The 25934-nt window shown below is 39.5% G+C and overlaps 2 protein-coding genes across 4 annotated transcripts in view; one reads left to right on the plus strand and one right to left on the minus strand.

Annotated features, from left to right (window-relative positions):
* Nucleotides 1-1377, plus strand: part of Rab5a (RAB5A, member RAS oncogene family) — a 31518-nt gene extending 30141 nt beyond the window's left edge. For all 3 annotated transcript variants that reach the window (XM_059282318.1, XM_059282320.1, XM_059282319.1), the window contains one exon: nt 1-1377. In XM_059282318.1, the coding sequence (XP_059138301.1) occupies nt 1-116 (116 nt within the window). In that variant the 3' untranslated portion in view covers nt 117-1377.
* Nucleotides 1148-25471, minus strand: Pp2d1 (protein phosphatase 2C like domain containing 1). Its single transcript, XM_059282317.1, has 3 exons — nt 25221-25471; nt 10637-11709; nt 1148-2281 (listed from the first exon to the last, which is right to left on the minus strand). The coding sequence occupies exons 1-3, from the start codon at nt 25286-25288 to the stop codon at nt 1560-1562; spliced, it is 1863 nt and encodes a 620-aa protein (XP_059138300.1). The 5' UTR covers nt 25289-25471; the 3' UTR covers nt 1148-1559.
* Nucleotides 25472-25934: the final 463 nt, after the last annotated feature.

Below are 25934 nucleotides of genomic sequence, written 5' to 3' on the forward strand. Positions count from 1 at the left end.
CTAAAAAGCTGCCAAAGAATGAACCACAGAATCCAGGCGCAAACTCGGCCAGAGGACGAGGAGTAGATCTTACTGAGCCTGCACAGCCAGCCAGAAGCCAGTGTTGTAGTAACTGAATTCCAGTGTGAACTTCCTAAATGGCAAAAAACGTGGAGTGGGAGCATTTAGCCGGCCCATTGTGACTTCCAAAAAGAGACTTATGGTAGAATCAAGTTTCTAATACTGAATTATTTTGAGTGTTTTGAACTTAATTTTTAATAACATGCATGTATTCTTCCGACTAATGTTTCGGCAGTAGAAAGGGAAATGAGAACTGTGTACAATTTTTTTCCATGGGAAAGTACAGGGGAACCATTCGTCTCCAGTTGGTATGGACCCACACTTAACCCACCCAGTCTCCAAACTGGGATAATAGTCAGGTGTGAAAGACTCAAAATTACTAATGTGAGCTTTAGAGAAACATTTTTAGAAGACTAAAAATATTTATGCTTAGCAACAGAAGCCAAGCAAATGGTAATTTCTTCTATTGTCTAATAAGTGTACATTCCACATATTAATAAATAATCCTAAGAAAACAGTCCTACATCTCCAGAAAGAATGAATATTAGTGACATCTTACTCAGTCCTGTTATTTCTTAAAATATGATTGAAAAGAAGTCATGTGTAACCCCATCTTGTTTTAGGAATATAAAAACTGATAAATGCATCTTAATGGATAATGGTCCCTTCGTGGGAAGCTCTTTAACAAAGTGGAAATAAACCAGGTGTCTGATTTCTCTTTAATCACTGTTGGCCATTACATAAAGGTCTGTCTGGAGCAGGGAGGGAGCTCTGGTTCCCTTTGGACATGATTAGTCAGTGCACTAACAATTATGTACATTCAAACTTGATGATTTTAAATATGATCTTCAGCTGTACTGTAAATAGAGTACTGCATTGTAGTCTCCATGTTTATTATTTTCTGTAATATTTAAGAATTGCCTAAGAGTATACAAAATGTACAGTTACTAAAACAGCTAATTATTTCTTTCTCCCCCTATGAAAGGAAGGGGCTTTGCTGTTCTTTCATAGCTAGAACCATAATAAACACTGTACCTGTAATTTGTAACATAAGTATTACAATGTTATTAGTAATAATCTTGAAACCTTGTTTTTCAAAGTCCATTTTATTTTGATCAGTATATTGCACTAATTATTTTAGGTATTTTCATTATATGAAATCTACCATGTGTCAGATGATTTAATCTATTTAAGTGTTGATCTGCTAGCAGAACTTGTACATTTTACAGTAACTCAAAATTAGTAAGGAAAACAGTTCACCAGTGTTTAGTTTTATATTGAGGTGCTCAGGTTGGAATAAAGTGGTATAAAAAGCAACATTGAGTTTTCTTTCTCTTTAACATAAAGTAGTGAGCATAACACGCATGGTATATAACTGGAAGCTTTTGTATTTTCTTCCCTTTTCTTAAGAATGATTCTCACAGTCATTATCTGTCCTAGAGTCTGACGCACTGAAGTCTTTGTGGTACTGTTTGCTGCTCTAGGTCTTCAGAATGTTTTTATGACAGCAGCTGATACTCACTGCCATTTAGAAACATTACCATAACAGTAATGCTGTCTCTGGAACCACCTTCTAAAGCAGTACTTATAAGTTCACGGCCAATGTACTCAGCTGCACCTCCATAGAAATTCTTAGCATATAGTTCTTTCTTGCTGCAAGGGTCATAATTAGTCACTTCTGGAGGAAATGTTTCTGTATTTTTAGCCTGATAAATACAAGCTTCAGAAAATACTGAATTAGATGACCTTTTTGTTAGATTAGTAGTTGACATAACTTCTTCATACTCAGGTTTGTACTGGAACAGCACTCGGATGTTACTGTCTGATGGCGAAAGAGGCTCTTTAGATGGCCAGGATTTGTTTTTAGGGCCAGAAGCACATGTTTGTTTATATGCGTGAAACAAGGTTATTACCAGTGCAGTGACTTCCTTCTTGTCCAGAACTTCCCAAAGCCCATCAGTGGCTAAGATGAGAAACTGACATAAATCATCTATAGGGACAGAAATTGTTTGGGGTGCTGGAATAATGAACTTCTTCAGTGTGAGGTTTCCATGGAATCCAAGACCTCTGGTGGTTTTTATGTGCCCTTCCAGGAGGCCATTTGAACTGATGACTGCTCCTCTCTGAAGGACTCTTCTTCTCTCTTTGGTGTTTCGTGTAGTGTGTTCTTTGGTCAGGCAAAACCCTTTTCCATTTCTGCATAAGACGGCTTGCACATTGCCTAAAAGGGTGGTTTGTTTGTTTTTTTTAAAGAGAGAGACCTAATTATCAGTTTGTGTTAAAGTATGCTACTTACTAATTCTGTTTCAATACTAAACACAAAGTATGCCATGTAAATATACTTAGAATACTTAAGCTGAACACTGTACAAATACGATTTTGAACTGGGAAATCACCTAATTCGATTATCAGTGATAACCAGTAGCATTTAAAATATTTAACTAAAACTACAGGTCATGAAAAATAACTTCTGAATCAAGTTTTTATGAAACTTATCAAAATGATTTTTACTATTTCTTAACATCTATGCAGATTTTTAAAATATTCAAATAAAGTTTTTTTAATGACTAAATTATGTGTATGTGTGGGTATATGCACATGAGGAGGGTAGAGGCCAGAAGAGAGTATTGGATCCCCTAGAGCTGAAGTTACAGTTGGTTGTGAGCCACCCAGCATGGGTGCTGGGAACTGAACTCTAATCCTCTGGGGAAGCAGCAAGTGTTCTTAAACACTGAAACATCTCTCCAGCAACAAGTTTTATTATTGTTATTATTATTATTATTATTAGTTTTATTATTAAAAAACAAGGCCGAGGGAGTGGTGGTGGCGCACACCTTTAATCCTAGCACTCGGGAGGCAGAGCCAGGCAGATCTCTGTGAGTTCGAGGCCAATCTGGTCTACAAAGTGAGTTTCAGGAAAGGTGCAAAACTACACAGAGAAACCCTGCCTCGAAAAACCAAAAACAGAAACAAAAAACAAAATTTTGGGGGGTTGGAGAGATAGCCCAGCAGGAAAGAACACATACTGGCAGAGGACCTGCGTTCAGTTGCTAGCACTCACGTAGGTTAGTACACAATTGCTTGTAATTCCAGGTTTAAGGAGATCTGATGCTCTTGTATTTGTGTGCACAGACCCACACACATACACATAAAAATAATAAACACTTAAAGTACTTAGGGATTGGTAAGAGGGTTAGTAGGTAAAGGTACCTGCTGCCAAGCCTCATAAACCTGAGTTCCATCCTTAGATCCCATGTGGTGAAAACAACTGGCTTCTGTAAGTTGTCCCTGTGTGTTCATAGGTACATAGGTACACACACGGACACACAAAGTGTAAAAAAAAAAAAAAAATTGTAACTGGTTAAAGTTAAAACTTGAATATATTTAGGATATGGATCATAAAATGGTTTCTGTAAATGTGTGATTAAACTAAGTTCTGTGAAAATTTCTGTTAAATTAGGGAAATAGCCACTTTAAACCCTGTAGTTGAAAACTGAAGTCTTCAGTAAATGATGGCAGTATAATATGATCATAGTTGAGATGAACCTGTGATGTTTGTGTCATTGCTTCATGGATGTTCTGAAGTCTAAACTTGGTCTGAACAGATTGAGATGCTGTTAAAAGAGGGGTCCCCCCCAAGATTTTAGAATCATCATTATGTATAAAAACAAGCAGTGGTTCTTGGTACAGAATTGTGATTCACAAGTTACTTAAGCTGGCATTGGTATCTGAATACTCTTATCCTTGAAAATTAAAATTCCTACTTTAATATGCCAATTCTAAAAGTAAAATTGAGATGATTCAGTGAATAGAGGCACCTGATGACCTGAGTTTGATTTCCTGGAACCCATGAGGTGAAAGGAGAGACCCTGCTTCCAAAAGCTGTCCTTGAACTCAACATATATGCCATGGCATATATACACACACGTACCACACATTTTAAAAATAAGAATATTTGTTGGGTGGTGGTTGCAAGCCTTTAATCCCAGCACTTGGAAGACAGAGGCAGGTGGATCTCTGAGTTTGAGGCTAGCCTTGTCTGTCTACAGAGCGAGTTCCAGGACAGCCATGGCTATACAGAGAAATCCTGTTTCAAAAAAAAAAAAAAAACAAAAAACAAAAGAATATTATGGTCTTAAACCTAGAGCTATACTTGGAATCAGAATTTTGTTGCTAATGAGTTTAATTCTATTCCTTCTACTTTTAACTTGTTTTTGTTTTGAAATAGAATGTCAATATATAGCCCAGGCTGACCTAAACTTGAATCTTCCTGTGTCTGCCTCATTTGCTGGAAAAGCCTTCAATTTTTTTTTATTTTAGACAAAAAAAAAAAAAAAAAAAAAAAGAATCTAGGCTTAGGAGCCTGAAATACATCAAACTGTATGATTGGACAGAAAGCCTGATTTGGTGTCAGATATACAATGGAATTGGCTCATTAACATAATGGAATGAATGATATTTGAGCTCATGGTTTGATTGCAAAATGTGGCCCTAGAGGTAATGCAAATTGCATGGCTTTGTGTTTTGGTTATTCTTTTATGCTTACTTGCGGACTTTCTGCTTTGATTCTGTAGCAGATAAGTCAGTAATTCTTGGATGGGAGTGGGAGTTATTTTGGGTTTTTGTTTGTTTTTCGATTTTTCAAGACAGGGTTTCTCTGTGTAACAGCCCTGGCTGTCCTAGAACTCACTCTGTGGACCAGGCTGGCCTTGAACGCACAGAGATCAGCCTTTCTCTGCTTCCCAAGTGCTGGGACTAAAGGCATGTGCCACCATCACCCAGCTTTGTTTTTGTTTTGAAACAAGCTTTATGTAGCTGAAGCTGGCCTTGAACTCCCTTTGTAGCTGAAAATGTCTAAGCTCCTGGTCCTTCTGCTATCATGTGCCATCATGTCCTGTTCGCCTGGGTCTTATGCATGCTGCAAACTGAGCTATGTCCCTAGCTTTAAGTCAGTAGTTGGATCCTGTCAGGTTATAAGTAACTGTCACCAGCAAAGCAACACAGAGTGGCACTTAACATGGCAACTTGGATGAACTATTAGGATGTAGGACCTCGTTTAAAATGGAGGAGATAATGTGTAAATAATGCTACCATAGCTTTAAAACTATGGAGGCCATAATTCTACTCCCTAATGTTGATTACCATGTGGAATTCCTAAGCCCACTCAGTAAAAGAAGGCATTGCTCCCTGATGTTGCAGAAGAGCTTGAATTCACATACCAACTTATAAGGGAAGGTGGTAGGCAAGCATTTTGACTTTATTTACTTCTGTTGAGAGAGGGCTTGGTAAATTTAGCCTTATATCCTGGTGTGTGTGTCCCCCTGCCCTAACATACACAAAATGTAGATAAAGGTACTGAAATGGCAGAGAGATGAGAATAATTCAACTGTTTAAAAGGAGTAGTATCTTGGGAGGTTAAGGCAAGGTGGACTTCGAGTGTGAGGCCAGCCTGAGCTTAATATGAGACCATTGTGTCCAAAAAATTAAAAGGGGGCAGTAGTAGTCTGGGTCAGGCACTAACCTATCTCACCAAACAGGGTCCTGAGTAATGTACTGTTAAGTCCCCCATATTGATGAGCTGATGAACAAAGTACAAAGTTCTTAAGTCAGAAAGTAATAATAGATTTCAGAGATGGATAGATGGCTAAGAACGCTTGATGCTCCTCTAGAGGACCCCTGTTCAGTTTCTAGCACCCTATCCGGTGGCTCACTAACTCCAGCTTCAGGGGATCCAATGCCCTCTCTTCTGACCTGCTGGCTACCTGCACATGGTGTATTAAATTCACAAAAATGCAAAAAAAAAAAAAAAAAAAAGGTATTGTTTAAAAAAACAAAACAAAACCTGGTGCAGGGTGGTGGTGGCGCACGCCTTTAATCACAGCACTGGGGATGCAGAGCCAGGCAGATCGCTGTGAGTTTGAGGTCAGCCTGGGCTACAGAGTGAGTTCCAGGAAAGGCACAAAGCTACACAAAGAAACCCTGTCTTGAAAAAAAAAAAAAAAAAAAAAAGAACCTGGTAATTGACCAAATCTCAGAAAATGAAAAAAAATAAAAGGGAGTAGGAAAGGGAAGGAGAAAAGGTGAGGGGAAAGAGAAGAAATGGTAAGTGAATTTGAGAACAGTCAAGGAGCCCTGTGTAGTGGTGCACACCTTTAATCCATGGACTAGGTAAACAGAAGCAGGTGGAACTCTGAATTGTGAGTTCCAAGCCAACCATGGCTACATGTGATACCCTGTTCCAAAAAAAAAGGTAGTGGTGATGGCTGTGCTCAAGGTTGTAGTCTCATACTTGGGAGACTGAGGCAGAAGGGTTGCCACAAGTTGAAGGCCAGGCTGGGCTACAAAGTGATGAGATCCTGTCTCACAAAAAGAAGGATTGGAGAGATAGCTCAGTGGTCTAAAGCACTTATTGTGCTTTCAGAGGATCTGGATTCAATTTCCCACACTCACAACTGTTCATAACTCCAGTTCCAGAGGATCTAAAACCTCTTCTGAGTCTACCAAGTATGCACAAACTGCACATACATACATCCTGTCAAAACATTCATACATGTAATTGAATCTTTAAAGGTTTTAATTTTTATGATTTTAAAAAAAGAAAGCCGGGCGGTGGTGGCGCACGCCTTTAGTCCCAGCACTCGGAGAGGCAGAGCCAGGCGGATCTCTGTGAGTTCGAGCCAGCCTGGGCTACCAAGTGAGTTCCAGGAAAGGCGCAAAGCTACACAGAGAAACCCTGTCTCGAAAAACAAAAAAAAAAAAAAAAAAAAAAAAAAGAGAGGGAGGGAGGGAAAGAAAGGCCAGTGAGATGACTCAGTGGGTAGAGGTGCTTGCTGCAAGCCTGATGACCTAAGTTCAATTCCAGAAGCTACACTGTAGAAAGAAGAACTACCTCCTGAAAGTTGTATGGCCTCCACGTATGTACCATGACCAGTGAGCACACACAAACACTGAACTCAGGCCAATATATATATATATTCAATTGAAAGAAAACAGTGAAACAAAGCATAAAGCAAGAAATGAAAAAGCTGAATCACAGTCAAATGACTTAAAACCAGAGAAAGTAATACTCTAAAGCAGCCACAAGGGGGAACCACTTTGTGGACAGAAGAGCAAAAGTGACAGACAGCAATGCCAGCCAGGTTCCAACAATGCAGAAAAACCTCCAGTCTGGAATTCCACACCAAGTGAATATTTCCTTTAAAAACGAGAGGCAGCCAGGCGGTGGTGGTGCATGCCTTTAATCCCAGCACTCGGGAGGCAGAGCCAGATGGATCTCTGTGAGTTCGAGGCCAGCCTGGGCTACCAAGTGAGTTCCAGGAGAGGCACAAAGCTACACAGAGAAACCCTGTCTCAAAAAAAAAAAAAAAAAAAAAAAAAAAAAAAAAAAAAAAAGAACAAAAAAACAAAACAAAACAAAAAAACGAGAGGCAAATAATACCTTAAGAATTCATCACCAGCCTGTGTGATGGTGAATGCCTTTTTGCCTAACATTTAGAAGGCTGAGGCAGATCTCAGTGAGCTTGAGGCCACTCTGCATTATATATTGAGTTACAGGACAGTCAGGAATACATAATAGAGAGACCCTGTATCAAAAAAACAAAAATTCATCACCAGAAGACAGACATCACAGAGACCAAGGAAATTTTCCAGGCAAGGAACACCAGATGAACAAGTCTGCACAAAGAAGTTAAGAACAGAAGGAGTATGAGTTCCTGAAAGATGCAGCATGTTTTCTTATTGAAATATATAAAAGATAATTGACTATTGTGGTAGTTTTAATGTAAGTGGCCCCCATAAACTCATAGGAAGTGGTATTATTAGGAGGTATGGCCTTGTTGGAGTAGATGTGGCCTTGTTGGAGGAAGTGCTTCATTGTGGAGGCGGGCTTTGAGGTTTCATATTGCTGGAGCCATGCCCAATGAGACAGTCCACTTCCTGTTGCCTGCAAAATGTAGGATTTTCAGCTACCTACCCAGCATCATGTCTGTCTGCATGCTGCCATGCTCCCTGTCATGATAATAATGGATGGAAATTCTGAAACTAAGCTACCACCTCAATTTTAAATGTTTTCCTTTATAAGAGTTGCCATGGTCATGGTGTCTTCACAGCAATAGAAACCCTAATTAAGACAACTGTTAAAAATATAAAACTATACAGAATATACAAATATACATCATAGAAACATCATTTACAAATAAATGTATTGCATAATCAAAATAATGACTGAGCCAGATGTAGCTATACACCTGTAATCCCAGCATTCTTGAGTTGGAGAGAGATTCCAGGTTAGCCTAAGCTACCTAGAGTCAAAAAACACAAAACAGGGCTGGAGAGCCAGATCAGGGGTTAAGAGCACATACTGCTATTGCAGAGGAAAACAAACAACATGACAATGTTAAAGGAACATGGACAAATAGGAATTTTAGCCATTGCTAAGTGGGTAGTGTCATGGCGTCACCATTCTGGAAAGCTGTGATAATTCCACCCCCAGTATATGTATGTGTGTGAGCATTTTAATCCCATAAGGATTTAATGACGTACAGAAATAGAAGATCAAGAAAAATTGTAAGATAGAATATAAATGATAAGGACAAAAACTCAGCCAGGGCTGATTATAGGCTGGCACCCCAGTTTTAAGAGGCTATGGTAGCAAGATTACAATCAAGACTGTAGGTCAAGTTCAAGACCACCCTTGAAATGTAGTGAAACCCTGTGTTAATGTGAAAACAACAAAGTGGGCTAGCAATGTAGCTTAGTAATAGAGGATTTGCTGAGCATCTTAGCCAGTAGAAAACCTGGAAAACTGAAGGAAAAATGGTTATTCTACTGTTAAGAAATTGATAGAACATGGATGCTGAGCATGAAAACCACCTGTTACACATGTGTTAGTCTCTTGTTGGGAATGTAACTCTATTAGAGTGGTTGGCCAACATTCACAAAGCCCTAGGTTATACTCCCAGCACCAAGAGTAATGGCACATGTCTGCAACTCCAGCTCTCAAGCGGTGGAGGCAGGAGGATCGGAAGTTCAAGGAGATCCTCCTGGGCTACATAGTGAGTCTGGGGCCAGCCTGGGATACAAGACTCTCGGCCTCAAAAGTAAACAAAAGTTGTCCTAGCAGTTATTATAATGGATCAGTCTGAACAAGTATGCTGAGAAAAATAAACTTTTCAGTCTCTCAAAAGGAGGCAGTGGGCTCCTTGTGTCTGTGTTTGTTTGGATCTATCTAGCATAGGTAATGTATTTTCACATGTATCAACATCTCTATTATCACCTCATTTGGAATTTTTAATTAAAAATTTTAATTAAAAAATTTAATAATGTGTATACAAATATTAAATAATACACATATATTAATTTTGTATATATGTATATATACATAAATATAGATGTACAATATATAAGAGAGAGTGTGTGTTATATATCCATCTGAAGAAGTCAGAGGATACTTTTTAGGAGTCAGTTCTGTTCTTCCAACTTGTGGTTTCAGGGATTGAACTCAGGTCATCAACAGCCTTGGCAGCAAGTACCTTCCTTAACCCTCTGAGTCATCTCACCAGCCCCATTTGAGAAATGTAATGCTTTGTTACATTCAACACAATGTGTAACAGTTTCCTTCAAGATTGAGACATTCCATAGCTGGGCGGTAGTGGCCCACGCCTTTAATCCTTTAATCCCAGCACTCGGGAGGCAGAGCCAGGCAGATCTCTGTGAGTTCGAGGCCAGTCTGGTCTACAAAGTGAGTTCCAGGACAGGCTCCAAAGCTACATAGAGAAACCCTGTCTCAAAAAAACCAAAAAAAAAAAAAAAAAAAAAAAAAAGATTGAGACACTCCATCCTGCAGGGAAGCTCCTTAAGCAGAAAGGCAACAACACAAAATAGCTTCAGGAAGTCCTTAAAACTGACCAGAATCATTAGGCCCCTCCCTCCCAGTGTAAGCTATAAAGCTGCTGAGAGTCACTCTCTGACAAGCCAAGCAAAGATGACTCTCAGATGAGACAAGCTACAAAAAAGGCCCAGAGGCCAGACCAGCTACTTAGAAGAAGCAGAAACGACCCTGTCTGCCTGGGAGAGGATTAGGCCAGAGTCCCTTGGAAAGGACACTCTCCATCCTGTTGAGCTGACTGCAGGCTGTGCAGTGTGCTCCAGGTCCCCAGCTGTCACCCATGCTGGTGTGGACTTTGGTGATGCAGCTGCCTGTGAGTCATTTCTGCCCCTGTAAGTAACCCTTCATCCATATTCCTGTAAGTTACCTCAATAAAACTAATTGGTTCACCAAGTTGGACTTTGGTAGTATCTGTACTTTGGTCTATCATGGGCTCCTTATCTGGGGTGAGTAGATGTGTGTGTTGTGTCTCCCCAAGAAAAGTTTTGTCACATAACTAATATCAGTGCCTATAAAAATAGTTACAATTATTTTTGTACCTTCGATCTATATTTAAGCTGGCATTTTTTGTTTCTTAATTGTTCTGTGCAATGTCTAGACATTAATAAATCACTAAATGACTGACTAATTCTGGAAGCAGGAGAGATTTTCTGCAGGCATTTACAATATTTAGGTGTCATGGATACACACCAGCATTTGCAATGTGTAGTACTCCAGAGATGATCTGTGGGATCTTTTGGGAGGGAAAACTGTCAGCGCACTGCTGATCCATTTTTGCCCAGTCCTTATTAGTGTATGGGTTCTTAATCACACCCTCTAATATACAAGTGAGCGCGGAGCAGCCACTCCACCGAACCCGGGAAACCTCGTTCCTTCCAAGCCGTAGAAGCCTATCCATTCTCCAAAATGCCTTTGCAAAGACTTTGTGTATTTCTTCATACTCCCGTCTATTGGTTCTGAAGGTTTTGTATGTGGAAGAGAAGGCCTCTTCTGCGGCTCTGTATTCTTCCCTGAACACAGTCTGAAAGGAATCAATCAATTGCTGCTGCTCAGCTGTCATTTGGTAGGAAGGATCCTGTTTAGACAGTTGATGGAGAAGTAAAACCTGGAACTCCTTTGATGCCAGATCTGCTGCTGCATTGCCATGATGGCCATCAAACAAACCAAAAAAGCACACATTGGCTTTATCACCAAAATCATTCATGATCGTGAATTTACCATCTGGGTCAGCTTTCCAGGTTGAATTACTATTGCCACAGATGGCTACACCTTTAATCAGCAGGTGGGAGATATTTGGAGAATGTGTAGAAGTCTGGCCAACCTTATCACAAAGTCTGAAGTATGATGGGACTTGTTTCTTCCAAAGCAGCTCAAATGCGTAATTCAAACTCTGAAGAACTTTTTCACTGAACATAAAAGATGTCAATAGTTTAGAAATCACTAACTGTCTCTGAATACTGACCACAGAGGGCTTTGGTTTCTTCCCTCCCATCCATTGGAAACCCAGCATACTCAGAGCATTGTGATGTTTCTTATGGAGAAAAGTTTGAGCTGCATTGATTTCTTGGTGGCAGACAGAGCAGGGGAATGTGACTCTTTGACTGGAACTCAGCTGCTCATAACACTCCGCATGGTCACTTGGGGTTCTTCGTCTCTTACGCTTTCCTTTTTTTTTACCACTAATCTTTTTCTGTTGTGTCAGCGACTCCTCTGAAGCAAATTTTGAAGCTTTGGAATCCCACTCTTTTGATCTCCAAAATACTCTGGAAGAAAGGTGAAATATGTTTACTGATCAGGAACTAGAGAGGTGGCTCAGTGGTTAAGAGCACCTATTGAGCCCGGGCGGTGGTGGTGCACGCCTTTAATCCCAGCACTCAGGAGGCAGAGCCAGGTGGATCTCTGTGAGTTTGAGGCCAACCTGGGCTACAGAGTGAGTTCCAGGAAAGGTACAAAGCTATAAAGAGAAACAGAGAAACCTAACTTTTTTTTTTTCCCATTTTGATCACTATAGGACCCAGGGCCTTGTATGTGCTAGGCAAGTGCAGTATTTCTGAACTATAGTTATAGCCTGTAATTAACTATTCTTTCATCCTTCCAAATGAATGGATGAAGAGAGTAGAGGAGGAAGGGAAAGAAGAAAGGAAGAAAATATTTTCTACAAGCCGGGAGTGATGTCAACCCAACACACTTATAATACCAGTACTCAGGGTGCTGAAACAAAATTGAGAGTTTGAGATCAGCCTGGGCTATGTACTGAGACCTTGACTTAAATTAAATACACACATGTCCATAAACTTCCTGAGAGTCCTGCTGCAGGAGCCCCTCTGCTTGCCCCATCTCCATTACCTGGGAACTCCACTTCTTGGTGAAGAGCTGGGGTCACCCTAACCCTTTTCCATTGAACACATTCCCTTGTATCATCTGCCAGGTCACAGAAACACTTTATACCAGGGACCCTGAGTGCCATACTATGCTGACTCAGGTAGGTGGTCTTCACTGTTCTTCCTGTCTCCCATTCTGGTCTCTCCAGACCTTATTTGCCCCACCTCCCACCCTACTTCCATTTTCTGGGTACTATACCTCTTGGTGTACACCCAGGTATCAGCAGCCTTTGGGAGAGCCTGCTCCAAGACCACACCACAAATAAGACAAGGGCTAGACTTCTTCTATCTGAGGAATATTGGCAAAAACACACAGGTTTTGATGGTAACTTTCTCTTTTGTTTCATTCTAAAAAAATCTTCTCTGAAAATCTCTTTGTCTCCACACAGCTACATTCTCCACATAGTTACATTTTCAAACACCTCTTCTGTGTAGCTATACATCTCATCTACATAGCTCTCTTCTGTTCATACATTTCTCAACAGCTACATACCTTCTCTCCATACATCTCTTTTATCCAGCCACACATCTCTCTACACACAGTTAGATCACTTTTCACACAGCTACACATCTCTCTCTACACACCTCTTTACACAGCTAGTGCTCCATCTCTCTACACAGCTCTCTCTTCTACATAGCTGCTTATCTTCTACACAGTTCTCTCAGCACACATCTCTTTCAACAGTTACATCTCTTCTCTCCACACATCTCTCTTTACCCACATCTCTTTCCCATACACACATCTCTCCCCTGCATACACACATCTGTTTTTCAAATCTTAGATGGTCTTTTAATAAAAAACAAACAAACCAAAAAACAAAAAACAGATATCAGGGTGAAAGCTGAAAGATCAGAGAAGCAGAGCAGTCAGCCACTAGTTCTTACCTCTACGAAATCCTCAGCCTAAAGAGAGTGAGTTCTTGTTTCCTCATGCTTTATATTTTATATGCCTTTCTTTTTTTCTTTTTTCTTTTTTTTTTTTTTTTTTTTTTTTTTTGGTTTTTCGAGACAGGGTTTCTCTGTGTAGCTTTGCGCCTTTTCCTGGAACTCACTTGGTAGCCCAGGCTGGCCTCGAACTCACAGAGATCCGCCTGGCTCTGCCTCCCGAGTGCTGGGATTAAAGGCGTGCGCCTTTCTCTGCTCTGCCATATTACTTCCTGGGATTAAAGGCATGAGATCTCAAGTGCTGGGATTAAAGGTGTTTGCCACCACTGCCTGACCTCTATGCCTAATATTTGATTGTGGGTCTCTTCATCTGCTCCCATCAGCTACCTGAGGCAGTCTCTTTAATGATGATTAGACTATAGCAGAATATCATTAGGAATCATTCATTGATTTTTTTTTTTTCCTGCCAGTCATTGTTTGGTTCTACTCTAGGTCTCTGGTCTAACCTCCTGTTCATCCAACCATTGTTAGGTGTGTGCTCCCTCTGGTGGCATGGACCTCAAATTAGACCCTCAAATTAGTCATGGTTGGCCACTCCCACAAGTTCTGTAGCAACATTGCCCTAGCACATCTTGCAGGCAGGACAGATTGTAGGTTGAAGGTTTGGTGGCTGGGTTGATGTCCCAGTCCCAACACTGACTGCCTTGCCTGGTTAGTTCACGCTTCATATCCTCCATTACTAGGCGTCCTTGCTGGGGTTACCCTTGTAGATCCCAGGAAGTTTCTACTACACTACATATCCATATCACCTCTCAAATGCCCTACAATTCCAGTTGTCCAGCTGGTATTCTCTTTCTCCATCCCTCCCACCTGATCCCTACTATTCCCATCTCCACCCGCCACCAGTCCACCAGCAAAACCTACTCTATTTCCCTTTCCTAGGGAGATCCATGAATCCCTCCTAGAGCCCTCTTTGTTACTTAGCACTTCTGGGTCTGTGAAATGTATCGTGATTATAATTTACTTAACAGCTAATATCCACTTATAAAAGTACATACCATGTTTGTCTTTCTGGGTATGGGTTATCTCACTCAGGATGATTTTTTTTCTAGTTCTATCCATTTTTCTGCAAATTTTATTTTTTTAATTGCTGAGTAGTACTCAATTGTGTAAATATACCATATTTTCTTTATCTATTCTTTGAGGGACATCTAAGTTGTTTCCAGTTTCTGGCTCTATGAACATAGTTGATCAAATATCCTTGTAATAGGATGAAACATACTTTGGATATATGCCCAAGAGTGGTTATATCTGGGTGCTGAGGTAGATCAATTCCCAATTTTCTATGGAACTGCCATATTGATTTCCATAGTGGCTATACAAGTTTTTACTCCCATCAGCAATGGAGGAGTGTTCCCCTTTCTCCACATCCTTGACAGCATGAGTTATCACTTGTGTTATTGATCTTAGTCTTTCTGACACGTGTAAGATGGAATCTTAAAATAGTTTTTATTTGCATTTCCCTGGTGGCTAAGGATGTTGGACATTTCATTAAGTATTTTTCAGCCATTTGAGATTCCTCTACTGAGAATTCTCTATTTAGGTCTGTACCCCATTTTTTGTTTGTTTTTGTTTGTTTGTTTTTTTGTTTGTTTGCTTGCTTGTTTGTTGATGTATAATTTCTTGATATATATTGGATATTAGCTCCCCATAGGATGTGGAGTTGGTGAAAATCTTTTCCCATTCTGTAGGTTGCAATTTTTTTGTCCTTTTGACAGTGTCCTTTGCCTTACAGAATTTTTCAGTTTCATGAGGTCCCATTTATTGTGTTGATTTTAGTGCCTGCACTAGTGATGTTTTGTTCAGAAAGTCATCCCTGTGCCAATGCGTTCAGGGCTATTCCCTATTTTCTTTTCTATCACGATCAGTGTATCTTGTTTTATGTTGAGGTCTTTGATCCACTTGGACTTCAGTTCTGTGCAGTGTGATAGATAGGGACCTATTTGTGTTCTTCTACATGCTGACATCCAGTTAGACCAGAACCATTTGTTAAAGATGCTTTCTTTTTTCCAGTATGTCTTTCTGATTTCTTTCTCAAAAATCAGGTGTCCATAGGTGAGTGGATTTATGTCTGGGTCTTCAATTAGATTCCATTGATCAACGTGTCTGTTTTTATGGCAATACCATGTGGTTTTAATTACTGTAGCTCTGTAGTACAGCTTGAAATTAGGGATGGTGATACCTCCAGAAGTTCTGTTATTGCTCAGGATTGTTTAAGCTATCCTTGTTTTTTGTTTTTCCATATGAAGTTGAGTATTATCCTTTCAATGTCTGGGGGGAATTGTGTTGGAATTTGGATGGGGATTGCATTCAATCTGTAGATGGCTTTTGGTAGGATGGCCATTTTTACTATGTTAATCTTCCCAATCCATAACCATGGGAGAGCTTTCCATCTTCTGACATCTTCTTCAGTTTCTTTCTTCAAAGACTTGAAGTTTTTGTCATACAAATGTTTCACTTGCTTGGTTAGTGGTACACCAATATATTTATATTATTTGTGGCTATTGTTGTGAGGGGTGTCATTTCCCTGATTTCTTTATCAATCTGTTTGTCATTTGTATATCGAGGGCTACTGGTTTTTTGTTTGTTTGTTTTAGTTAAACATGTATCCAGCCATTTCACTAAAGATGTTTATCAGCTATAGGAGTGCCCTGGTAGAATTTTTGCTTATGTATACTATCATATCATCTTGCAAATAAGGATAGTTTGACTTTTCCTTTCCAATTTGTATCCCCTTGATCTCCTTTATTTGTCTTATTGCTCTAGTTAGATCTTCAAGCACTATATTGAATAGATATGGAAAGAGTGGACATCCTTGTCTTGTTCCTAATTTTAGTGGAATTGCTTTGAGTTTCTCTCCATTTAATTTGATATTGGCTATAGGCTTGCTGTAAATTGCCTTTATTATGTTTAGGTATGTTCCTTGTATCCTTAATCTCTCTTAAGACTTTTGTCATGAAGGTGTGTTGGATTTTGCCAAAGGCCTTTCAGCATCTAATCAGATGATCCTGTGGTTTTTTTCTTTCAGTTTGTTTATGTGGTGGATTACATTGACTGAATTATGTGTGTTGAACCATCCCTGCATCTCTGACATGAAGCCTACTTGGTCATAGTGGATGATGCTTTTGATGTATTCTTGGATTCAACTTGTATTTTATTTTATTTTATTTTATTTTATTTTATTTTATTTTATTTTATTTTATTTTTTAACCTTTATTGGTTCTTTGTGGACTTCACATCATGTATTCCAAATCCATTTATCTTCCTGTCTCCTCACATCTGCCCTCTGCCCTTGCAACCTCCCCCACCCCCCAAAAAAAACAAAACCAAACTTAAAAGAAAAACCCAAAACTAAACAAAACAAACAAGACAGAACAAAAACAAAAACCCCAACAAAACAAAACAAAAAAGAAAATTTAAAAAAAGAAGAATTTTGTTGGAAGGTGTAGTGTGGCCCATTGAGTCACACAGTTTACCCTTTAGTCCATTCAAGTGTTCATTGCCAGAAGTCATTGATTGGTCTGGCTCAAGGCCTCTGCTATGAATGGGCTCTCACTGGGGCTCCTTTTGCATATCCTGTTGTTGTCTGGTGTTGGGGAGATTCTGCTATTTTGGTTCTGTAGGTTTGTCCCCTTCACATGCTCCAAGAGTTCTTAGATGAGCAAGTACTTTCTTAAGTATTTTTGCATCTACATTCATAAAGGAATTTGTAGTTCTCTTTCTTTGCTGAGTCTTTATGTAGTTGGGGTTTCAGGGTGACTGTGGCCTCATAAAATGAATTTGGCAATGTTCCCTCTGTTTATATTTTGTGGAATAATTTGAGGAGTATTGGTGTTAGTTCTTCTTTGAAATCTGGTAAAATTCTGCACTAAAACTGTCTGGCCCTGGGCTTATTTTTTGGTTGGGAGACTTTTAATGACTCCTTCTACTTTCTTGGGGGTTATAGTTCTATTTAAATTGTTTATCTAATCTTGATTTAACTTTGGTAGGTGGTAACTATTGATAAAATTATCATTTTATTTTTAGATTTGCCAGTTTTGTGGAGTACAGGTTTTTAAAGTATGATCTAATTCTTTAGATTTCTTTGGTGTCTGTTGTTATGTCCCCCTTTTTGTTTCAGATTTTTTTAATCAGAAATTTTGGATATTCTCTCTCTGCCTTGTATTTAGTTTGGATAAGGGTTTATCTATCCTGTTGATTTTCTCAAAGAACTAACTCATTTCATTGATTCTTTGTATTGTTCTCTTTGTTTCTCTTTTATTGATTTTAGCCTTCAGTTTGATTATTTACTGCTGTCTATTCCTTTTGGGTGTAGTTACTTCTTTTTGTTCTAGAGCTTTCAGGTGTGCTGTTAAGTCATTAGTATGAGATCTCTTCAGTGTTTTTGTGCATGCATTTAATGCTATGAACTTGCCTCTTAGCACCGCTTTCATTGTGCCCCATAAGTCTGAGTATGTTATGCATTCATTTTCATCGAATTCTAGAAAGTCTTCCTTTCTTTGTTTCTGTCTTGATCCCTTTTTCGTTCAGTAGAGAGTCATTCAGTTTCCATGAGTTTATAGGCTTTCTGTTATTTCTGTTGTTGAAATCCAGCTTTAATTCATGGTGGCCTGATAAGATGCAGGGGTTTATTTCAATTTTCTTGTATTTGTTGAGACTTGCTTTGTTACTGAATATGTGGTCAGTTTTTGGAGAAAGCTCTATGAGGTACATACTGAGAAGAAGGTATATTCTTCTGTGTGTGGATGAAATGTTCTGTAGATATCTGTTAGGTTCATTTGGTTTATAATGTTTGTAGCTCCAGTATTTATGTGATTAGTTTTTGTCTAGATGACTCGTCCATTGGGGAGAGTGGGGTATTGAAGTCTCCTATTACTAATGTGTGAAGGTCAGTGTGTGATTTAAACTTTAGTGATGTTTCTTTTACAAACGTGGATGCCCTTGAGTTTGGGTCATGGATGTTAAAAATTGAAACATCATCTTGGTGGATTTTTCCTCTGATAAGTATGAAGTGTTCTTCCTCATCCCTTTTGATTAATTTTGGCTTGAAGTCTGTTTTGTTAGATATTAGAATGGCTATACCAGCTTGCTTCTTAGTTTCATTTGCTTTGAAAATCTTTTTCTAACCCTTTACTGATGTAATTTCTATTTTTCATGTTGAGGTGTGTTTCTTGTATATGGCAGAAAAATGGATCCTGTTTTTTGCATCCATTCTGTTAGTTTGTGTCTTTTTATTGAGGAATTAGTGTTATGAATTATTATGCAGGGACCCAAGGGTATCCTGCACTTGCAGGGAAACATGCTGGCATGCTGGGTAGATGCAGTGGTGGGCTGGCGGGCGACCCATTCCATATGGGCATGGTGGCAGGGTGGCAGGTGAACATTCACAACCCAGATGCTACAGCTGCATGGAAATTATTCATTATAATAGAGAGATCAAGAGAAGATAGGAAAGAAAAGAGAAAGAGAGAGGGAAAGTAAGAGGGGTCGAGGGGTGTATACCTCGTGGGAGTGGAGGGAGAGAGGACAAAGGGGTGGAGGTTTTCCTTAAGAGGCTTCTATGTCAGGATGCAGGGCAGCCCCAGCATTAATATTCTGACCCTCGCCGTGGGTCATTCAGGCAGGTCACCATAGTAGCTCTCAGGGTTTGTAGCTCAGTTGATGTTTACCTTTGTCCTTTGATATCATGTCCTTTGATATTATGCAGAGTACCTTCTAAGCCAAATTCTAAGTACAAATAGCCAATATGTAGAGAGTGAGAAACTTTGTAGTTTAGTCTAAATTAGGATGCCTTCATTAAACCATTTCCATTGATGCTTGGGGATGTAGGTAGAAGAGGAGGAAAGACTATAGGAGTCAGAGGTAATGGATAACTCCAAAGGAACAGTGTATTACAGACACAACAAGTCTGACATACATATGAATTCACAGAGACTGTTGTGATGATACTTTATTTGTGCTTTAATAAAGCTTGCCTGGAGATCAGAGGGAAAAGACCAGCCATTTTAAGTAAACAAGGAGTGAGGCAGCATATGCCCTTAATCTAGTCACTTATCAGGCAGGGTCTTGGTGTGTTCAAGGCCATACTAGGGAACAGAGCCAAGCATGACACATGCCTTTAATCCCAGTACCAACCATAGAGACCTGGAGGTCTGTACACACAGGCAGTGACAAGGAAGTGAGGTAGCTAGGCTAAGATAGCCAATGAGTGGGCAGAACAGCAAGGCAATAAAGGCATGGGTATGACAGGAAGTAGCTTGCTTTTGGAAGTTGCAGAGTTGGTGGGTAAGGTTGGCTGGTGGCTTTCCCTATTTCCCTGATCTCTCCAAGGCTTTCACCCCTGTATTTGGCTCCATGTTTTTTATTTGATAAGACCATTTAGAAATTCATCTACAAATGGCACCAAAATGTGGGGCAAGAGTTTCCACCTAAAATCTGAGAGAGCTTAAAAACAGATTATAAATGTAGCAAAGAGCAACTTCCTAGTTCATGTCGCTCATGGCGGGCCTAGGTACAATGATATGTCCCTTGGCTGTGGAAGATTCATGGCATGTGGGCTAGAGCTACAGCATGGCAGATTCACACTGAGTTACACAGAGGTTTCTACAAGCCACACAACATGGTATGTGGTGGATATAGCTTTTGCTACTAAAAAAAAAAAATTTTTTTTTTCTGGGCTACATGCTGCTTTAATGGAGGCACAGACCCACTGCTTCCGAGAGTTGGTGGTACACATGGCTTCCAGAGTCAGAGCTGGCAGTAAACATACCACAGCCATGTTGAAAAACTGACATGAGCAGAGCCAGCAGCCAAAGCTGCCATTTCAGTCCTAGTCATGCTGCAGTTTAAAGCAGTAGATTCACAATAAGACAGATTCAGATGGAACAAGACTTTAAATGGTTTACAGTGTGTATAAAAATGTATGTAGGCTTAGAAGAGAGAAGAAAATGAATATAGACAGTTATATAAAGAAATCATTTTAAAAAATAAAGTTTTTAAAGAGGCAGTAAAGTTAGTATAAAAAATAAGCCACATAAAGATGGATATTACACAGAGAATCTGGATTGTGTTGTCTTTGATATTTTTAACTGCAGAAAGACATTTGATTGTAAAAGCTGCTCAGTTAAACCAATATGTATATTTTAAAAGTATTTTGACTTCAAAACTTGGATCTAAGGATATGTTGCTTTGGAAAGGAGGCCCTGTTTTTGTTTCCACAGGAAGCAAGAGGCTATAAATTTGTTCCAGGTTAAGATGGATCAGATTTGATCAAGCCAGACCTCCTGAACCTTAACAGATAGTACTTATCAACAAAGGTTATAGCTGGTCTTCCAGGACTTGACATTATCTCGAATTTTCTCAAGATCCCCACAACACTACCAGCACCCCCATCAGCAGGAAGTAGCCTAGAAAACTATACCCACATTCCCCCCAAAAAATGGATTATGGATGTTTGTCTTTGTTTAGGTTGTTGATTACAAATTGTTATTGGTCATAGTCAATCTCTTTCTAAAAAAGAAAGAGGGATATGATATAGAAATATAGGATATAGAAATGAGAGGATAAAAGAGTAGATTATTGAATTTACTTTTAAAGAGCAACAACTTGTTTGAAATGTTTTACATTGCTATGGATTTTAGTTTATTGATACAAATTTAAAGATAATTTTGTTATACTATATGTATATTTTTACTCTTGTATTATGTTTAAGGTATTATGTTTATGTAACTCATTTAAATTATAATGGACAATTAAGAAATACAGATTAATAATTAGTCATCTATGATAATCACACTTGTAATCATATTAGTTAAGTTTTCTAGATACACATAGATATATTTCAGTTAGGTAGGTAATCTTCAAACACTTCAAAGACCTACAGAATATGGCATTTAAAATGTTTTAAGAACTTTGACTTTTCTGGACAATGAGACACATCTGCTCCTGGCAGCACTGTTTTACTTCAAAGAGAAAGATGGGCATTAAAGACACTCCATGTAGAGTTTATCTTCTTCTTGGCAAAAATAGCCATTAGGGCAAGAAACTGTTCTTGCCTGGACTGCTTGACAAAATATGGTATCCACTGGACATGCAGGACCCATAGGAAGGTGACCACTGAACTTTGCAAGATGAGATGGTCCTTCAGGTTCCTGCTTTGCAGAAGAAACTGCCAGACATTCTACAAGACACAGAGAGAAGTGACTGAGAGACTAGGCCTATGGGCTAAAGATGGATGCCCCAACGCTACAGAGGAATTTTGGATGACTGTCCAGGCAGGCAGATGTCTCTGTCATTTCCAGTGTTTTGGAAGTTGCTTACAATGCTCTTCCTATTTACTTAGGTAATATATCCTTCTGAGGTCTTTGATGTAGTTGAAGACTAGATAGTTATAATTATGGTTTTCCTTGTTTATGATAAAATTAAATTAGACATGAAACTTTAGACTCATAAATATAGGATAGATAGAATATTTTCTTTAATTTTGTCAAATACAAATAGACTAATATTATAACTGTAATTCTTGCTTGATTACCATTCTATTATATATAATTTTACTATGTTAAAGTTAAAACCTTCCTTTTAGATTAGACAGAAAAGAAAAGTGCTATGGGATGTTTTGTATGCTATGAAAATGTTGCTCTGATTGGTTGATAAATAAAATGCTGATTGGCCAGTAGCCAGGCAGGAAGTATAGGTGGGATAAGCAGACAAGGAGAATTCTGTAAAGAGTTAGGCTGAGTGAGGAGGTGCCAACCTGCCATCCAGGGAACAGCATGTAATGGCACACAGGTAAAGCCATTGAACATGTGGCAACATATAGATTAACAGAAATGTACCGAGTTTAAGTGTAAGAGCTAGTCAGTGGCAGGCCCAGCTAATGGCCAAGCAGTTTTAATTAATATAAGCCTCTATGTGTTTACTTAGGTCCGAGCGGCTGAGGACCAGGCAGGACACAGGAAAACTTCCAGCTACAGACTATATAGCAGCATGAACAGGGCCTGTACAAGTCCAAACCAGACAAGGCCCCAGTGCTAAGAGGGAGAAGTAGCCAGAAGCCCCCATTCCTAAGCTAGAAATTATTTCCAATTGATAACCACTTGCAAAGGTAAAGTTAACTTTTGCCAATGGAGTGTCTTGCTGGGTATATAAACCACACATCAAGGCAAGCCTCAGACCAAGCAGTAGATGACCAAGACAAATTGAACTCAAAGGTATTTCTGCAATTTTTTTTTTTGCCTTATATTGCTTTGTTTAGGCACTGTTTAAATCTTACTGGTCTTTTGCTTATGCGTTATGCTTTATCATTTTGTGTTTTTAATGAGGTTTGTTTGTATGTGTGTGTTTCTTGAGGTTTTGTTTGTTTGTTTTTATTCTGTTTTTTGTTTTGTTTTTTGTAGTTCATGGGATTTTTGTTTTCTTAGCCTGTTTTCTAGAGAGAGAGAGAGAGAAAGGAAGTGTGGAATTGGGCGGGTAGGGAGGATGTAGAAGAACCCATAATCAGAATAAACTGTATAAAAATTATTTTCTATTAAACACTGAAAAAAAGAATACTGTGGATATAATTATCTATTGATGATATTTCTTATCTAACCAGGGTTTTTTTTTCAGTGTAAAAACTTTATTATTTATTTTTATATATGTGTGTGGACATGCATATAACACAGACTAAGTGTGAAAGTTAGAGTAAAATCTACAGTAATTTCTCCTTCCTCTATGTAGGTCTTGGGAAACAAAATCAGACAGACTATCAGGGTTGGTGGCAAGTGCTTTTATCTTTTGCCATCTTAGCCCCTTTCTTAGCGTAGGGATTGTGTTTGTTTTGCTTTTGTTTTTGCAACAGGATCTTATACAACACTCTCTTGCCTCTAACTTGCTAGGTAGTCAAGTCTGGCTTGGACTTCTGATCCTCCTGTGAATCACTATGCCTGGACTTCGACTTTCCATTTCTTTTTTTCTTTTTGTAAAATTGCCAGGCATCACCAGTAGCTCATATCTGTAATCCTAGCACTGAGGAGGCTGGGGAAGGTGGATTACTAAGATGTCCCAGGCCAGCCTGGCTAATAGAATGAGGGATGCTGGAAAGATAGCTCAATGGTTACAAGTATCCAGTGTTCTTGCATAGGACTGGAGTTCAGTTTCCAGCACCCATAGTGGGTACCTCACAACCCTCTATAATTCTACTTCTAAGGACATTTCCTATCTCTGGTCTTCATGGGTACCTGTACTTATGTGCAAATACACACACATACACATAATTAAAAATGTGAACTGGGCTGGGTGCTGGTGGTGCACGCCTTTAATCCCAGCACTCAGGAGGCTGAGTTCAAGGCTACAGAATGAGTTTCAGGACAGCCAGGGATACACAGAAAAACCCTGTCTCAGAAAAACAAAAAACAAACAAAGAAAAATGTGGGCTGGGCATAGTGGAACATATCTTTAATCTCAGCACTCAGGAGGCATAGGCAAGCAGATCTCAATCAGTTTGAGGCCAACCTGATCTACAAGGTCAGCCAGGGTATCATAGTGACACTCTGTTTCAAAGGCAAATAAACAAACAACAACAACAATGAAATAAAATAAACTATAACAAGGGCTGGAGAGTTGACTCAGTAGTTATACTTTATACTCTTGCAGAGACCCTGGGTTCAGCTCCACCTACATGGCTCTAGTTCCAGGGGATCTGATACTCTATAACTCCAGTTCCAGGAGATCTGACACCCTCTTCCAGTTTCTGAGGGCCCCAGGTATGCACATGCCTGCCAGCAAAACAGCCATACACATTAAATTAAAAAATAGAAAATAAGTTAAAATAAGGCAGGGGTAAAAACTGCAGCTAGTGAGATGACTCAGTGGTTAATGGTACTTACCACACAAACCTAACCTGAACTCCATTCCAGAAGTACAAAGGAGGAAGCTGTCCTCTGCTCTCCACATGTGCGCCAATAGTATGTATGCACACACACATCATGAGCACATATATATAATAATACATTTAAATGGATGGGCATTGTGGGACATGCCTCTAACTTGGCAGTCAGAGACAAAGGCAGGAAGATCTCTGGGTTCAAGGTCAGCCTGTCTGTATAGCAAGTTCCAGGACAGCCAGAACTATAGAGAGAGACCCTATCTCAAAAAACCAAAATAATACTAATAATATATTTTTAAAATTTTTAGGGAGCTAGAAAGATAGCTCAGCAGTTAAGAGTACTGCTCTTCTAGAGAGCCTGAGTTCAATTCCCAGCACCCATGTTAGAAGCTCATAACTGCCTGTAACTCCAGCTCCAGGGGATCTGATGTCTTCTGGATTCCTTGGGCATCTGCATTCACAGGTGCACACACACACACACACACACACACACACACACACACACACACACACCACTTATACAAGTAATTAAAAAAGTAAGTCTTGGGGCTGGAGAGATGGCTCAGAGGTTAAGAGCATCAGCTGCCCTTCCAGAGGTCTTGAGTTCAATTCCCAGCAACCACATGGTGGCTCACAACCATCTGTAATGAGATCTGGTGCCCTCTTTTGACCTGCAGGCATACATGGAGGCAGAACACAGAACATAATAAATAAATCTTAAAAATAAATAAATCTTTAAAATATTAAAACAGATGACTCAGAAGTTAAGTGCACTTGCTAAGCAATCATGAGAACCACAGTTCAGATTCCAGTACCCTCTAAACAACTGGGTAACACATGCATACCTGTAACCCCAATGACGAGGAAAGTGGAGACAGGAAGAAGATCACTGGGGCTTGCTGACTTGCAGTCTAGCCAAGAAAGCCCCAAACTCAGGGTCAGGGGACAGTGCCTCACAAGCAATAGACAAGGGGTGATAGAGGAGGACATTGGTGCTCTCTTTTGGCCCCATAGGTGTGTGCACACATCAATCAATCAAGAGTCAAATAATTAAATCTTAAGAGTCAAAATAATTAAATACCTTAAAGGACCACTCATTTCCGAGTCTATGTTCCTTTGGACGTTTTCTCTGTCCTTACTTTGCTCCATTTGCAGAGCCTTTGTTCTTCTATATTGAGCACAAGTGGAAGGAAGGGAGAAAGAAGTGGAGGATAAGGAAAAGGGGAAGTGGAGAAGAGGAGGAGTAAAGTGGAAGTTGTTATGGCAAGCAGTGACAGGGGTGGTGATGGAGGAGGTAAGGTCTTCTCTGAGTGATGGTGGCTCCCTGTTAGAATGTTGACAATCTCACCTGGAATTTCAGCCACAGCAACCTTTGTGATCCAGGACTTGAAACAGTAGGTCACAAGAGTATTAGCAAACTTTGCTGTGGAATTTCTAAAGGAGGGCCCAAGCTTCAAATGCATCATCTTATACCTATTCCACAGAATAAAAGTATCAGTTGTGGGTTTTCTTATTTCTTTTCTGGTTAATTGTGGAATTTTGAAAACAACGGTTATAGGGGGCTAAAGAAATGACTGGGGAGGGGGTTGGTGGTTAAGAGCACTGGATCCAAGTTTGATTCCTCCTACTCAAATGGTGGCTCACAACTATCGGGGACCTGGGGGGTCCAGCCCCTCAATAGTCCCCTCCCAGGGTCCGGGAAGAATCTACAACCAGCTGATAATTAATCTTTGATAAAAAGAAATGAATCTATGTACACGAAACTCCTTAGTCCATATACTTTATTATTCTGTAA

The sequence above is a fragment of the Peromyscus eremicus genome, chromosome 16_21 (assembly GCF_949786415.1).
Source record: "Peromyscus eremicus chromosome 16_21, PerEre_H2_v1, whole genome shotgun sequence".
Classification (NCBI taxonomy): domain Eukaryota; kingdom Metazoa; phylum Chordata; class Mammalia; order Rodentia; family Cricetidae; genus Peromyscus; species Peromyscus eremicus.

Coding starts and splice junctions, on each gene's coding strand:
- Pp2d1 (XM_059282317.1), bottom strand. CDS start 25,288: ATGGAGCAAAGTAAGGACAGAGAAAACGTCCAAAGGAACATAGACTCG. Junction 11,710..25,220: donor GAAATGAGTGGTCCTTTAAG/GTATTTAATTAT, acceptor CCTTTCTTCCAG/AGTATTTTGGAGATCAAAAG. Junction 2,282..10,636: donor ACTACACATTGCAAATGCTG/GTGTGTATCCAT, acceptor CCACCCTTTTAG/GCAATGTGCAAGCCGTCTTA.